Source organism: Echinops telfairi, unplaced genomic scaffold, assembly GCF_000313985.2.
Source record: "Echinops telfairi isolate 266 unplaced genomic scaffold, ASM31398v2 ScPeMD7_7467;HRSCAF=8505_0, whole genome shotgun sequence".
In the NCBI taxonomy this organism is placed as follows: domain Eukaryota; kingdom Metazoa; phylum Chordata; class Mammalia; order Afrosoricida; family Tenrecidae; genus Echinops; species Echinops telfairi.
This window is the reverse complement of record NW_022111367.1, coordinates 10,215,007-10,230,888: the sequence shown is the minus strand read 5'-3', so window position 1 is coordinate 10,230,888 and position 15,882 is coordinate 10,215,007. Positions and strand designations below refer to the sequence as shown.

General features: G+C 41.7%; 1 protein-coding gene across 1 annotated transcript in view; it reads right to left on the bottom strand.

Moving 5' to 3' along the window:
- Positions 1-9,899, bottom strand: part of PCCA (propionyl-CoA carboxylase subunit alpha) — a 427,069-nt gene extending 417,170 nt beyond the window's left edge. Inside the window, exon 1 of the mRNA XM_004704279.2 lies at positions 9,795-9,899. Coding sequence (XP_004704336.1) covers positions 9,795-9,899 — 105 coding nt within the window. The remainder of the gene's footprint in view (positions 1-9,794) is intronic.
- Between the last annotated feature and the right edge of the window lie 5,983 nt (positions 9,900-15,882).

Sequence of the window (15,882 nt, the reverse complement as noted above, 5' to 3'; positions counted from 1 at the left end):
TTGTTTGCCTACAAGCCTTTAAGACCCCAGACGCTATATCTTTTGATAGCCGGGCACCATCAGCCTTCTTCACCACATTTTCTTATGCACACATCTGTCTTCAGCAGTCATGTCGGGAAGGTAGATATCATGAAATGACCGTTTAGCTGAGCAAGGTGCTCTTGTATTAGGGGGGCACTGTGGATTTTTTAAAATACTCCCCCCTTGAAATACCCAAGCCCAGCAGGGCGATTCCTCCCAAGTCAAGGACCCAGGCAAAAGAAGCCGAGAAGCCTGCTCTAGCCAGGAACCCACACGCTGAGATCTAGCTTGGCTTTTGAAAAAAATATATATATATAACAATCTTGCAATCAGCTCTGCTGCAAAATCCCTCTATAATATATTAAAAAGCAAAGATTTCATTTTGAGGACTAAGGTGTGCCTAGATCAAACCTAAGTATTTTCTACCACCTCTTATGCAAGTAAAATCTAGACAATGTTTATGGAAGAACAAAGAGGAAGTGATGCATTTTAATTATAGTGTGATGGGTAGGTTTATTGTGCCAACCTGGCCAAAAGGAACATGTGGGATTAATAAGGTTGCAGTTTGATTGGAGGGCAAAGAGATAAATGGCTCAGCAAAGCCCACCCCTCTCTCTCTCTCTTGCTATCCGGTGATCAGACCAGTGTGCGGCTGCTTTAACTAGTTCTCTGCCTCAACTTGTGAGCTATACTACCTGTGGGACACCCAGCCGTGTTGCTAGAGCTTGAGGTTCCTCGAGACCTGCTTCAGCATGTTGCTGGTGTCTACACTGCTTGAGCTTGAGGCTGGTGAATCGATTCTGTCATCTTGCATAGCTTGAGTTTGATATCCTGCCCGGGCCTGCTTTGCTAAACTCCTGAGCTGCTGACTGTGGGTGACCAGCCCTGCTATTTGCAGTCTGTGGGTGGACGGCCTGCATTGCCCGAGGGACTGTCTGCTTCCTTGACCTTGGACCCAGCAGTCCTGTGAGTGGAAGGACTGACTTCCAGTATATTAAATGTTCCATGGAAATGAGTTGAATTGAGCCCTCTGTACTGCTCTGTGGATTAATTAGCTGTTAAAATCCTTCATACTGTATAAATCTATCCAAATATATATAACCAGAACATGTGATTTTTATACACACACACACACACACACACACACACACACACACGATCTATATATATATATTAAATAATGTGTCCTGGTTTTGTTTCTCTAGAGAATCCTGCTGTGTTAGTCTGGGTACATTAGAGAAACAAATCCACAGAAAATCATATGTATATGAGAGAGTTTTATAGAAAGGGTAGGTAGGTATACATTAAGAAAGCATCCCAACCCAGTGCTACCCAAGGCCACAAGTCCAACATTAGCCCATATGTCCCAAACCAATCTACAAAGTCCTCCTTCATCTCACAAAACACATACAATGATGCCGACTGCAGGAGGAAAACCGAATCAGTGAATGTGTAAGCATCTCAGTGCTGGCAGGGGTCTCCACACGGCTGCTCCAGCACCCAGGGCTGCATCAGGGTAGATCCATGCAGCTTCTCCTTGGGGATGTCTTGCAGGGAGTGAGTCTTGCCAGCTGAAGCAGGGAACTGGCGAAGGCAGCTGCACCATGGTCTGACCATCAGAAAGCAAGAAACCCGAGAACTAGAAAGGTGAGGCTTACCGAGCCATTTAACTCTCCGCCCTTCAATTGATCCCACATGTGTTTATCGGCCAGGTTGGCACAATAAACCTTAACTATCTCACCTGCCTAACACATATAGTGCTGGCAAAGAATACTGAATATATAGAATGTTAATATATTTAATATAAAAATATATAATATGAGCTGCCAGATGAACAAGCTTATCTGTCTTAGAAGAAATATATTGAGAATGCTTCTTAGAAGTGAGGATGGTAGAATTTCATCTCACATACTTTGGACATGTTATCAGGAAAAGAGATGTCATGCTTGGCAAAGTAGAGAGTCAGCAAAAAATATATAAAGACTGCGGCTGCAACGATGGGTGCAAACATGAGGATAGTGCAGGACGGGGCAGTGTTTCACTTTGTTATAGTTAAGGTCACTGTGAATCAGAACTGACTGAGCAGCACCAACCAACAAAAACATTAAAAAAAAAAAAAGCATACAGGCTTTTACACATAGGAATTTGTGATAATGTGGTTCAAATATTTTAAACACCACAGATGCCCCTGGTTAGCCGGTAACTAGAAGTAGCAATCCTGGACTTTCTGCAGAAACAGAACAATTCCCATGGGATATCTGAACTGGTTTGCACTCTGTTCCTGTTTGCTCACAGGACTATTCTGAAAGTTCAATATTATAAATATGTATGGGTCAAAAATCAGATACATTTTTTAGAGATTCAAAATAGGATTTATTTTTTAAATAAATAATAAATGGGGAAGATGGGAGAAATCTATTCATTTGGACCTCTATACAGAATTTTAAAGTTTCTGGTTGCTATCGTCAGCTGCTAACGAATCCAGTCTAAAATTCTTTTAGCTATTTCCCAGAGTTCTAGGAAAATGTGAACTCTCTATATAAAGATTCCAAGGTTTATCATAATCAAAAGAAAAAAGGTCAGGCTATGTAAAATGATTACCTAGTAAAATATTCGCACTAGTTCCCTCTGCAAAACTAAAGATTTCCCTCTTTTTCACACTTAGAAAAGAAATGCTTGCTAACAGCATGGTACATGGGAATTAGCACGACCTTCAGAGTCACAAGACCTAGGTCAACCCTTAGCTCCACTGCTTCATAGCTATGTGATATGGAGCAAGGCACTTTTCTGGATTTGTTTCCATCTATAAAGTACAGGTGATCACACCTACCCTGTTTTCCCACAGAATTGTTTAAAGGATCAAATGAGTCCTTATAAACTTTATTAAGCAGCAACAGGGTAGTACACAAAACTAAGATTAATTTTGCAACTGCCCACTTTTTTAAAGCTCACCAAAACATCTGGTAGTTACCGCGAGAGTAATAATGCAATAATGAAGAGCTCTAGTCTGATGCAGTACCTATTAAGCAGTACTTACGTAGGACATAAGGCATTTTCAGAGAAATGAATGAGAATCAGCAATATGGCTAGCCCAGTCTTATATGTATGAATCCTACAACCTAAAAAGGAGGAAATAATGGACAAACTAGATGCATCCTTTCCAACAGGGAATACAGGGAAACAAACTTTGTCTATAAGATGCTAAATGCACCAGTCAGAATTTAAACATTAGTTCTGCCAAAACCATGGCCTTTAACAAATTCACAGTAACACTGAGCTGAATCAGATTAAAATAGTTCATTATAAGAAAAAAACTAAAATCAAAATTGTAGGGTAATGGGGCCATAGTAAGAGGAGGTGGTTTCAAAACAGGGTGAAAAGGTCATGGGATTTCACCCCATGTAATGTACCCTATAGGAGGAGCCCTGGTACTGATTCAGCGTTGGGCTGTGATCTTCATGGCTGGCAGTTCAAAACCACCAGCAGCTCCAAGGGAGAGTGAGTGAGTGGGCTTTCCACTACTGTTAACAATTACAGTCTCGGAAACCCACAGTGGGGTCACTATGTGTCTGCACTGACTCAATGGCAGTGACTTTGGTTTGATTTTTATACCTTATGCATATGACGTCGAGATTCTGATGAACTAATTTGACAGCCATAAAGTCTGCTGTTCCCCTTTTTTCCAAGACTGCTATAAAGATCAAAACTAATTTTTGTGCCCAAAAGATATAAAATTGCATTTTCTCATTTTTACTCCTAGGTTGTTTCCTATGGTACAATCCCACCCATTGTCCTCAAGTTGATTCCAACTCACAGTAACCTCAGAGGGTAGAGGGTAACTGCTCCTTAGTGTTTCTGAGAGTGTAAATCTTTATGGGGGTAGACTGTCTCACCTTTCTCCACTGAACAGCTGGTGGCTTTGAACCACTAGTCTTGTGGTTTGCAACTGAATGTTTAACCCACTGCACCACCAGGGTGCTCTCATAAGATAAGGGCTTTTAAAACAGACTGAGGTTTGAATCCTCAATCTACCATTTAATTGCTGTGACCTTGGGCAAATTAGTTACTTCTTTATGCTTCAACTATAAAATGGAATCATCTGAAAATTGTTTAAATATTACACGAGATAACATACATAAACAGCTTTTTCTCCTTTTTGCCATTCTGTGTAACTACAAAATCATCTAATCCATCCGAGAAGGTGTTTTCAGACCTTTTAGATATCCAGTAGACAACCTTAACCACTATCAACAAATAACCACCCCCCTGGGTTTTGTATAGACCCCTGGTGTAGTAGTTAAAGCATTGGGCTGGGATCCACTTGAACAGCAATTCAAAACCACCAGTAGCTCAGAGGGAGGAAGTCTGGGCTTCCTAGGTAGTCTCAAAAGCACAGGGGGTGGCTAGGAGCCAGTCCTGACTGGATGGCAGTGAATTAGTGTGCTGGGTTTTGCAACTTCAATGAAAACTTTTAACTGTTTTCTGAATTTTCCTTCCCATGCCCCAGGCTTCTATATCTTTAAGCCAATAGCACACCTAGTCTAGGCTTTTGAGTCATTCTTTAAAAAAAAAAGTTTACATATTATTAAATTCACATTTTGGAAGTAAATATACAATTCCGTGGGTATTGAATAGATACAAGGTTATATACAATTATCACCACCATCCAATTCCAGACCATTTCCATCACCCCCCAAAAAAACCATTACCACTTAGCTGCTCCCTATTCCACCCTTCCCCTGGTCCTTAACAAGCAACAGCTAATCACTTTCTCTATACATAGATTTAACTATTGTGGACATTCATATAAGTGGAATCATATCATATTAGCCTTTGGTATCCTGGCTTTAAAGATTCATTTTTGGTCCTTCTCTTTGTTAAACCAATACAAGTAATATTGGTTCTATCTCCAAAATGCCTGTATATTCCAAATCTACCCACGTCTCACCAACTTCTGTGCTACCAACCTAACACAAGTTGCCATGATCTCTAGCTTCGACTTCTACATTAGTTTCCTGCTTCCCTCTCCTCCCCTCTCCACCTCCAAGATTTTCACCACACAGTTGCCAGAGCGGTTACTTTTAGAATATAAATCTGATCTGCGCTTACATTCTCCAATGGATTCCCTGTCATTAAAATAAATGCCAACTGGAAGTCTCTAAATGGATGTCCCTGTCTACCGCCCCACCTCATCTCCTAGCATTGCCCCCTCAATCACTCCCCCTTCAACCAGTGGCACATCCATTCCTTGATCCTGTCAAGTGTAATTCCCATCTCGGACCTCTGCCTTCGTGCTCCTTTTGTAGGGAATGCTAGTGCCCTAGACCGTCACATGGTTGATTGGTTCCTCCTCCTTATTCAATTTTCTGTTCAAATGCCACATGTTCTCCTTACAGAAACACTCCTCACTCCAACACCAACATCACTCCATCTCACAATCCTATTTTTCCTTTCACAACACTTGTCACTATTAGACTTACCTATTTCTGTAAATCCTGTCACAGTGTAGACTCAATGTGGGCAGAAACATTCACTATGATATCCTCAGCTCTAAATGGTATTTGGCATGTTAGAGTAAATCAAAAAGTACTGCAACTGCCATTCCATTCATGCACCTACGGTTTATAAACAAAAGGTGTTTAAGCCTGTCTCTGCAAGCAGTGGATGGCTACAGACAAGCTCTTTAAGGAGGACCCCTTGGTCTCAATAGGGTGCCTTCAAAACAAAACAAAACAGGATAGTAAAAATAAGTGTTGTATGAAGATCAGCTAGTTCAAAGAGCTGATCTTTCCATCAATTTTCTAAGTAAGATCAAAGCTAGTAAGGGCAATTTTGGGAGCAGATTTTAACTAGGAACACATCTTGGATTTGCCAACATCAAGGCCCAATAAAAGGACCAACAAGACAGAAAGGCCACCTCAGAAGGTATGGCAACTGTTTCAAGGGATTTCAAAGAGGTCATCTTAATAGATTTTCTTGTGTTGCAAGTTGCAAGACAATCGCAGGAGTTTATGATGAAGAAGTTTTAAGAAAACTGAAAGCTGCATTAGGCCAAGAGAGTTGCACTGAGGAATTTTCTTCTAATTTGTCAATGCACATGCTCATTCTTTTAGGGTAGCAAGGGTTGTCCCATAAGAAATTTACTAGGGTACCTTACCCCATCCACCCTGCTGATCTGATATTGCCCCTCAGACTTCTTTTTGTTCCTAAAACTCAAAGAACGTTTAAAAGGAAAACAACTGTAAGTCCCTTGTGAATGCCAAAGTTACCATTTTGAGGAGGAATAAATGGAAAAGTACAGAGTTCTTTAGGAACGAGAGTAAGCATTCAAATTAGGGGCAGCACATACAACCAGACCACTACTCTTAAGAAAGATGGCATGTTACTGAGAAAGCAAGTCTTTGGAATCAGGTTCACCCAAAATTCAAAATCTCCCTTCACCGTCTGGGTCCTTAAACAATTTCCTTAACTGTGCTGGGCTTTGTTTCCACCTCCATGAAATTAGGACTTTTAAAATCTGTTACATGGATAAGATATACAAAAAGTACCTGAAACATAAGACAGTTCAAAAAGTCATAGTAATTAACCATAAAGCTAATATCTTAGACCCCTGGGAAAATGCAGGCAGAAGAAAAAGCTAAGTAGGCAACCAAAAGAGCTCATATACAAGTAAGACTTAAAAGTGACACGATCAGCGGCTGAGGGGAGCGGCAGCTCACGAACGGTTGGGAAAAAAACGTGAACGCTATATACACCCTAAAGTTAAATGTCTTTTTAAGAGTGGTCAGAATTCGGCTAGAGCAGCGGTTCTCAATCTGTGAGTCACAACCCCTTTGGGTGTCGAACAACCTTTTCACCAACCCTTTCACGGGGGTCGCCTGATTCATAACAGTAGCAAAATTACAGTTATGAAGTAGCAACGAAAAGAATTTTATGGTTGGGGGTCACCACCACATGAGGAACTGAAAGGGTCGCGGCATTCGGAAGGTTGAGAACCACTGCTCAACAGCAGGAATGCTCAATACGTCAATCGCGATCTACTAGTCGATAGCAAACGTAGTGTGGGTAGATCGCATGGCATTAAAAAAATAGATGTCAACCTATCATCAATCCCATCACTTAATAGATATACAGCGCAGCCAATCAGATGCAATCTTAGGTGTCAAACACATGCGCAAACAACTGCCCTAAGTGCTGCAAAACTGACAAGCATGTATGCATGGATTGTGATGAGTTTTATGAGCCCCCAATAAAATGATTTTTAACAAAGGATGAGGGCAACAAACATACAAATGTGCCTGACACAATGGATGCATGTATGGATTGTGATAAGAGTTGTACGAGCCCCCAATAAAATGATTTTTTTTTAAATGGTCAATAAAAACCGAAATGCCATTCTTCGCTTGCACACTGTTCCCTGGCAGGTAATGAGTCTGCTCTAGACAAGGAGTTCAGTGTCTTCTGCTCCATCTGATTAATGTCACTGTGTAAGGGTTTACCGGGAAATGGGTCAATTACATAAGAAGTAGAAATGCCTAGTTTGACAGCAGTTCAAAAGATTTTTAAAATATGACTGCATAGTATCAATATTTTCAGCTTTCTTTACCATTGAGGTTTTTATCTGTTTTACCTTGTTAATGTTGGTAGTTTTTTAAAAGCAGTTTTTCTGTATATGAAATCCAGGATAGGTAAATCTATAGACAGTAACTGGAGTAATGTTTCCTTGAGGGCATGGCAAGGGAGGTTGGGAGAAAATGAGGGATAATAACAAAGATTGTAGAAACATTGAAGAACATGTTCTGAAACTGATTGTGGTACTGATCGTACAACTTTTCTTGGTTGATTAAGCTATTGACATATGATATATGACAGATATGATAAGTGAATTATATGCCGATAAAACTGTCCTTAAAATATATTTTTTAAACTGAAAAGCTAAATTATCGCCAAGTTTTAGACCTTGTTTTCTTTTCTCTTAAACATAAGAAAGGGTATTAAAATGAGTGGGGAAGCTGGACCAAGCAAGAAGACAAAAACATATCACTTTCATACGGAATGGGAGCTTTTGAGACTACAAGCCGACATTCAGCTGAAGTCCAGAGCGCATGAACAGTTCTGGAACTTACTTGCAGATGGAAAGTACCCAAACATGAGAACATGTGCTACCTCATTGACTGCATTATTCAGCTCTACTTAGAGTCAGCCACATAAAGAACATTAAGTTCAAGTACCGTTCCACCATGACTGATGATCATTTGGAAGTGTGCTTGAGGCTGGCTGTCAGCAGCTACTGTCCGGACTATGCATCCCTGGCTTATTCCATTCAGTGCAAGTCATCAGAGTAAATTAAGATAATGACAAAAAATGTATATAGTTAATTTTGTTATGTTGTACAATATGGACTCATGCGGTTATGCAAGGTACATAAAACACACATTGTACATATAAAGAATTCTCAATGTATTTATGAATAAATGTAATAAATAAAAACAAATATGTTTTGCATTTTTGTAGTTGGTAATTATTTTGACTTGATCATTTTGTAAGTAGCTCACACACTGAAAACTGTGAGCACCCCTGCTCTAGAGTCTTCTGCCATGCTACGCTATGTGTTTTCTAACCATTCTAAAAGGTGTGCAGGGGTGGAGAGGAGGGTGCTGGTTGACTTCAAGGGCTGATTTGCCAGAACACCTTTTTTCTGAGTTGACTCTGTCGGGGACCCCAGCCACCATCTGTGTAGTTAGCATACATACATATACTGTTTGCACCAATATCCCCAGAAATGACAAGAGACTCCTAGTTGCAAGGAATAAGCATTACAAGTCACATGCACAAACACTCCATCATTCAACTCACGGATGTCACTATGAAATCTTAGGGCACAAAAAGCATTGGCATAATGTGTTCAGAACCAGTACAACAGCCAATACTGTTAAGTGGCATCAAGTGATTCCAACTTACAGCGACATTATGTGTCGATATAAGGGTCCAGGTGGCCACTATGAAACTTTAGGAGAGGGGGGGGAAAAAGCATTGGTAAAATGAGCTTAGAACCAGGACCAAGGCCAGGCTAAACACTACTTAGAAGCGAGAATTCAAATATATGGAAACAGGCATTCTGCCCTGTGGGTCTTCAGGGTCTAGAGTGGGGACAACTCAGGAGACCCCCAGGCCGGGATTCTCACATACCGGGGTGTATGTAATACATTAAAACAGGCTGTCAGGGCACACGTAAAAATTATTAGGAATACTAACATCACATAGTATTTTACACTGATAAACGCACCCCCCACCCGCAACCCATTCTATTCCAGCAGCAGCTTCACACAGTCCCTTCAACGCCAAATTCAAGGGCATTTCGTTTGGAACACTTCAGACAAGGCCAATATCCCAAGGCACAAAAACAAGAGCACGGGTAACTTACAATACTGCCCGATTGCCATCAGCTTCTCCCCAAGCCCGTTGCCTTCGGCCGCCGGACACGCAAACCCCACAGAACCACCGGCTTTCCTCTGGCCCCTCGGCCCTCCAGAAACGGGGGGCGTCCCAGCCGCTGCAACTGCGAGGAGTCGGGGGGAGCGGGCGCACGCTGGCCCCCGGTGGGCCGCTGCGGCTCGAGTATCGCGCGGGCAGCCGGCCTGGCCGCGGGCTGGCGCCGGAACCCACTGAGAAGCCGGAGCCCAGCACTGGCGGGGGGACTGGTCAGCGCGAGGCGGTGAGGCGCTGGAAGCCAAGTGCTGCCCACGCCGCCGGGGTGCCCCGTCCCTCCTCACCTTTCGGGTCCACAGCGCCGCGCTCCGCATCAGCACCTGCGGCGGCCGCCGACCACGCCGTCCGGTCGCCACCAGAGCGGCAGCCCCTGCCCAGAGTCCCGCCATTGTCGCCCCTGCAGACCAGCGCTCCACCTGACCTCTCACCTCGCCGAAGGGGGCGGAGAAGGAGAGCGCCGGGGCTTGGACCAATCACGGGCCAGGATTCTCCAGCTCCGCCCCTTGCCGCCAAGAGCCTAGTGAGGAGTGAGAGCCCGACAGACCGCCCAAGCTCCAATTCCGGTGCCGAGCTGGCGCAGGCTGGGACCCGGGGAGAGGCCCGGAAAGCGACGCGCTGAGCACGGAAAAGGAAGGCCACAGCACCGGCTTGCGCCCGACCCCAGCATGAGCAAGGCTGGGATGACACTCCGAGTTCGGCCAAGAGTTTGGTGACGCCTGCCTACAGCCTAACAGCTAACTTTGGGGAGAAAGATGTGGCAAGTCGGCCTCCATAAAGATTGACAAGCTAGGAAACTGAGGGACAGGTCTACTCGGTACTATTGTCCACTTAGTGACCAGCACGTGGCCTTGGGAATGTCAGCTCTATAACTAAGCCCTCATTGCAAAGCCACAGCCAGGGATCATGAATGCCCCGGATTCCAGTTATTTGCCCAAACTCTGGGCCCTGGTGGCTTAAATAGTAATGGGCTGCTAGCCCCAAGGTCAGCAATTCGAACCCACCACCTGCCCCACAGAGAAAAATGGGCTTTCTACTCGCATAAAGTGTTAGAGTCTTGGAAACCCACAGGGGTAGTTCTACCCTGTCCTATAGGGTCGCCGAGTCAGAATTAACTCCATGGCAGTGATTGATTGATTTTTCTTGGGTATGCTCCTATATATTTGAAAGTCTAAATTGCAAGCAACGGAACAAGGCAGGGTTTTGGATAAGTGTAATCACAGAAAAAGTTGTAGGTTCGGAATGTAAGATCAGCGTTCAAACCCTACCTCTGTCTAGTTGTCCTGAAATTAGCCAGATGTCCTGCCCCTTACTATCTAGTTGTCCTGAAATTAGCCAGATGAGAATCACTGTCGTGAGATGCAGAGGTTAATTCCACTGCTAACCTGTGGGAGAAAGACCTGGCTGTGGCTTCCAGAAAGGAAAGCCCGAGGGAAGTTCTTTGTCATACTAGTTTGCTGTGTCTTGGGCTGGACTGAATGGAAGTGGGTTTGAGGTCATGGTTTTTTGTTTTTATAGAACCACTTTCTGCTGCATGCACACAGGAACCCTTGTTAGTTCCATAGACTTTGTGCCAGATGCTTCACCTTCTAGGCTAAGCTTTACAAAAATCTTAATGATGTATATGATTCTCACTTTGAGAAACTGAGAGGTAAAGTCACTAAACGAACAAACAATGAAACTAGCGTTCCAACCCAGGTCTGGCTACCTTCAGAGAATCCATTTTTGTTCTGTTTTACTATGGAACCTGCACGAAGGAGAGAAAGTAGTTATTAGAAAAACCCACATGCCTACCATACAATTTTCAAACCTGCTTCATCTGTTCCCTCCTTTTACATATATATATATATATATATATATATATATATATTTTTTTTTTTTTTTTGCTGGAGTACTTTAAACTTGATCTTAGGTAGAGGCCGAGAAGCGATATTGCTGGAGTACTTAAAAGCATATCACTCATAGGTCATCTGAACTATAAATAGTTCAGTATCACATGTTCTGCTCTTAAATATTGTTCCTCTCCAACAGTCACCTTGAAAAAAATTAACAAAGCTAGGAATGACCTAGAGTGTGTTACGCAATATGATAATTGAAGAATATTTCCTGAAGACTGTTCCTTCAGAAATATTGATCCTCCCAAGATCTACCCCATCTCCCCTTAGAAAAATCCTCTAATGAAAGTCTGGCAAGACCCAAGGAATCAGTTCCCTAAAAAGGTGATCTAAGAACAACCACATACATGCATCAGAATTGCGTTGTTTGAACTTTCTAGAGAGAAACTTTGGGACTGTGGTGAAATGAGTTACTGTATGTGGCCATTTGTCTTGGTTCTTGAAAGATATTTTCCCCCAAACCCTGAGGAATTACCGTTGTCCCAATGTTCTACCCTAGAGAGTTTGTTCGTTTTGTCCAGGTTAATTGACATATTCTGGGTAGGCTAGAAACAATTTATGACTTGATCCTTTTCATCTGGGCTGTAGCTGACCCTTAGGATTGGTATACACCTTGAAGATATTGGTCAAATTGCTATGAAAATTAATTATCTGTGGACTATGCAAGCAGAGTGACTACAGCTACTATGTAAATAAAGTGTCTGTGGTCTACTAGATGGAATGAACCATTTTGTATGCCCTACACTCAATACACCCAAATGACAGGAGTCGGGCCTTGATATTTTCAAGGAGTTATATATGTATCTTTGGAGAGAGAGAGAGAGAGAGACCACCCACAAAGATTTCTGAGGCAAGAAGAGCTAAAGCATGGATCCAGGACTGAAACACTGAAGACAAAGGTCAACTGATGCATCCTCAAAACAGCAGAGTTCACACTAGCAAGAAGCTGTAACAGTAAAACGCCCAGCAGTAGAAGAATAGATAAGGAAACTGTGCATACACACAATTAAATACTATGCATCCTTAAAAAACAGTGATGAAACCATAAAACATCCCTTGGCAGGGATGGGCCTGTAAACCATGATGCTGAGCACAGTTAGTCAATCACAAAAGGACAAATATTATAGGAGTCCACTACTTTAAGGATAAACACCAAGACAAAAATCAGGCTCTTGACTATTGGGGCTTTAGACTTTGCCCTTTAAAGGCACACAACATCCTTCATAGGCCACACCAGAAGGATTCCATGTGAAAATCCCACTAAGTGAACTGGGCTTTCCCCCAAACTCACCTGTAGCAAATTTAAGAAACCAAAGATATACCCCCTTGAACTTGAGGTGAAACACCCTAGTGTAAAAGACGCAGATGACTGCTATCTTGAGGTTATGGAATTGGCAGTCATTGGACATTGGTTCAGATCTCTTTCTTTGAGGGTACCCAGGGAATGGTGGCCCGGTACAACCACATGTTTACTGTTTTAATGCTCTCCTTGCTTTTTTATGACAGACATGTATTAGTCTGGTAGATATGGTTCTGTCTTTGTGAATTACTGGTTTTGAAAGTTTACCTTATCACCAATCCCTATTTTTGTATGTTAATAGTGTCCAGTCACTTAAGAGTTTAATCTGTATAAGTCAACAATTCATATATTGAAGTCTGAGTTGGCCTATACTTGTATAATTTGCTTTTCTCAACATTATTGTAAATTCTAGGGAGCCTTGCTTACTTAGTGGTTATGAGTTGGGCCACAGGGTCAGCAGTTCAAAACCACCAGCAGTTTCTTGGGAGAAAGGCAGAGCTTTCTGCTTCTGTAAACAGTTACAGTATGAAAACTTACAGGGGCAGTTCAACCTCATCCTACAGGGTCACTATGAGTTAGAACTGACTGGCAGTGAGCTCAGTTTGTGTTGTTTTTGCTTTTGATTTATTTTAAATTCTATACCATTGGCTAAATCAACGCTACTATAAATACAATGCAACACTTGTCTGTCAATTTGTCATACCGTGGTGCCTTGTGTGTTGCTGGAAACTATGTCACTTGTATTTCAGCAGGGTCACCCAAGGGGAACAGGTTTCAGCGGAGTTTCCAGACTAAGAACAGGCAATAAAGGTCTCGACTTTACTTCTAAGGAAGAAGCCACTGAAAACCTTATACGTAGCTTTGAACTATTTCAAATATTGAAAGCCTAAACAAAGGAAGCAGTACATTGTCGGAGATACTGCCCCTCAGGTCTGAGAGTGCACGAAATGTAACAGAAGAGCTGACTTTGTGGAGGGGAGTTGACCATGGTGACATGAGTTGGGGAAAGCCTACAGGAGGGTAGTCTGTAGGATCTTCATTTGCTGATAACGCACAACTCAAAGTAAAAAAGAAACAGCTACCGAAATCTTCCAATGATTGGAACTTGGAATATGCTAAATTTGAATTTAGGAAAATTGGAAGTGGTCAAAAATAAATAGAACATAAGAAGATTGAAATCCTAGGCATTAGTGAGCTGAAGTGGACTGATATTAACTAGTTTGAATCAGAAAATCATATGATTTACTATGCTGAGAATAACACAAATAAGAAGAGTAGCTTGACATTCGTTGTCAGGAAGGATCTTGCTAAGTCCATCAAGAAGTACGATGCTATCTGTAATCAGATTATATATCCACCTTCAAGGAAATCCAATGAATAAAACTATTATTCAATTTTTTATGCACCAACCACAAAAGCTAGTAATGAAGGGATTAAAGAATACTACCAATATCTTCCATTGGAAATTGATCAAAATACAATCAAGATGTATCGATAGTTATTGGTGATTTGAAATGCAAAAGTTGAAAACAAATACAAAGGAACAGTTGTTGGAAAATATGGACTTGGTGACAGAAATGAGGCTAGAGATCACATGATAGAATTTTGAAAACCAACAACTCATTCAAAGCAAATATAGGGTTTTTTTTCAATAACAAAAAAGGTAACTATACGCATGGTGTTCCCCAGATGGAATACCCAGAAATCTCATTGACTGCATTTGTGGGAAGACACAATGGAGAAGCTGTAAAACAAGACCAGAGACCAACTGTCAAAAGACCAACAATTGCTTATATATAAGTTTAGTATAAAGCTGAAGATAATTAAAATAAATCAACAAGCGTCAAAATACAACCTTGAGTCTATCCCACCTGAATTTTGAGAACATCTGAAGAACAGATGTGAGGATTTGAACACTAATGACAGAAGAACTGAAGGGACATCAAGATCAACAGTAATGAAGAAAGCAAAAGTCAAGAAAAAGACAAGAAAGAAAGAAAAGATCGAAGTGGATGTCAGAAGAGACTCGGAAATGTGCTCTTAATTGTAGAGCAGCTAAAGCAAATGAAAGAAAGGATGAAGTCAAGAAGCTGAATAGAAAACTTCAAAGGGCAGCTCAAGAAGCCAAAACTAAATATTACAACAAAATGTGCTAGGGCCTAGAAGTAGAAAACAAAGTGAATGCACATGCTCAGCCAATCTGAAAACAAAAGAAATCAAGAAAAAATTCAGACCTCAAATTGCAACTTTGGAAGGCTCTATAAGCAAATATTGAATGATGCAAGAAGCATCAAGAGAAAACGGAAAAAAACACACAGCCACTGTATCAACGAGAACTATTCAACACACCACCATTTCAGGAGATAGCATATAAGCAAGAACCAATAGTGCTAAAGGAAGAAGTTCAAACAGTACTGAATGCGTTAACCCAAAACCAGGTTCCAAGAATGCATGGAATACCCACTGAAATGTTTCAGAATGCCGAAGATGCACTGGAAGTACTCACTCATCTGTGCCAGGAAATTTGGAAGACAGTTACTTGGCCAACTGTCTGGAAGAGATCCGTATCTGTGCCCATTCCAAAGAAAGGTGACCCAACAAAATACTGAAACTATAAATTGATATTATTGATATCGCATACAAGTAAAATTTTGCTTAAGATCATCCAACAATGATTGCAGCAATACACTGACAGACAGGGAAATGCCAGACTTTGGACAGGATTCAGAACAGGACATGGAACAAGGATATCAAGGCTGATGTCAGATGGATCTTAGCTGAAATCAGAGGATACCAGAAAGATCCTTATTTGTGTTTCATTGACTGTGCAAAGGCACTCAACTCTGTGGACCATACTGTAATAAACTGTGGGTAACCTTTAAAAGAATGGGAATTCCAGAACACTTCATTATGCTCATGAGGAATTTGCACATGGATCAAGAGTTAGTTGTGCAAACGAAATGAAGAAAAGCTGCATGTTTTAAAATCGGGAAAGTGTGCAGCAGGGTTGTATCCTCTCGCCATACTTGTTCAATATATATGCTGGATTATATGAAGAAGACTGCAGCATCAGGATCGGAGGATGGCGTATTAACCACCTGTGGTATGCAGTTGATAAAACTTTGCTTGCTGAAAGTGAGAAGTAATTGAAGCACTTACTGATAAAGATAAAGGATGTAG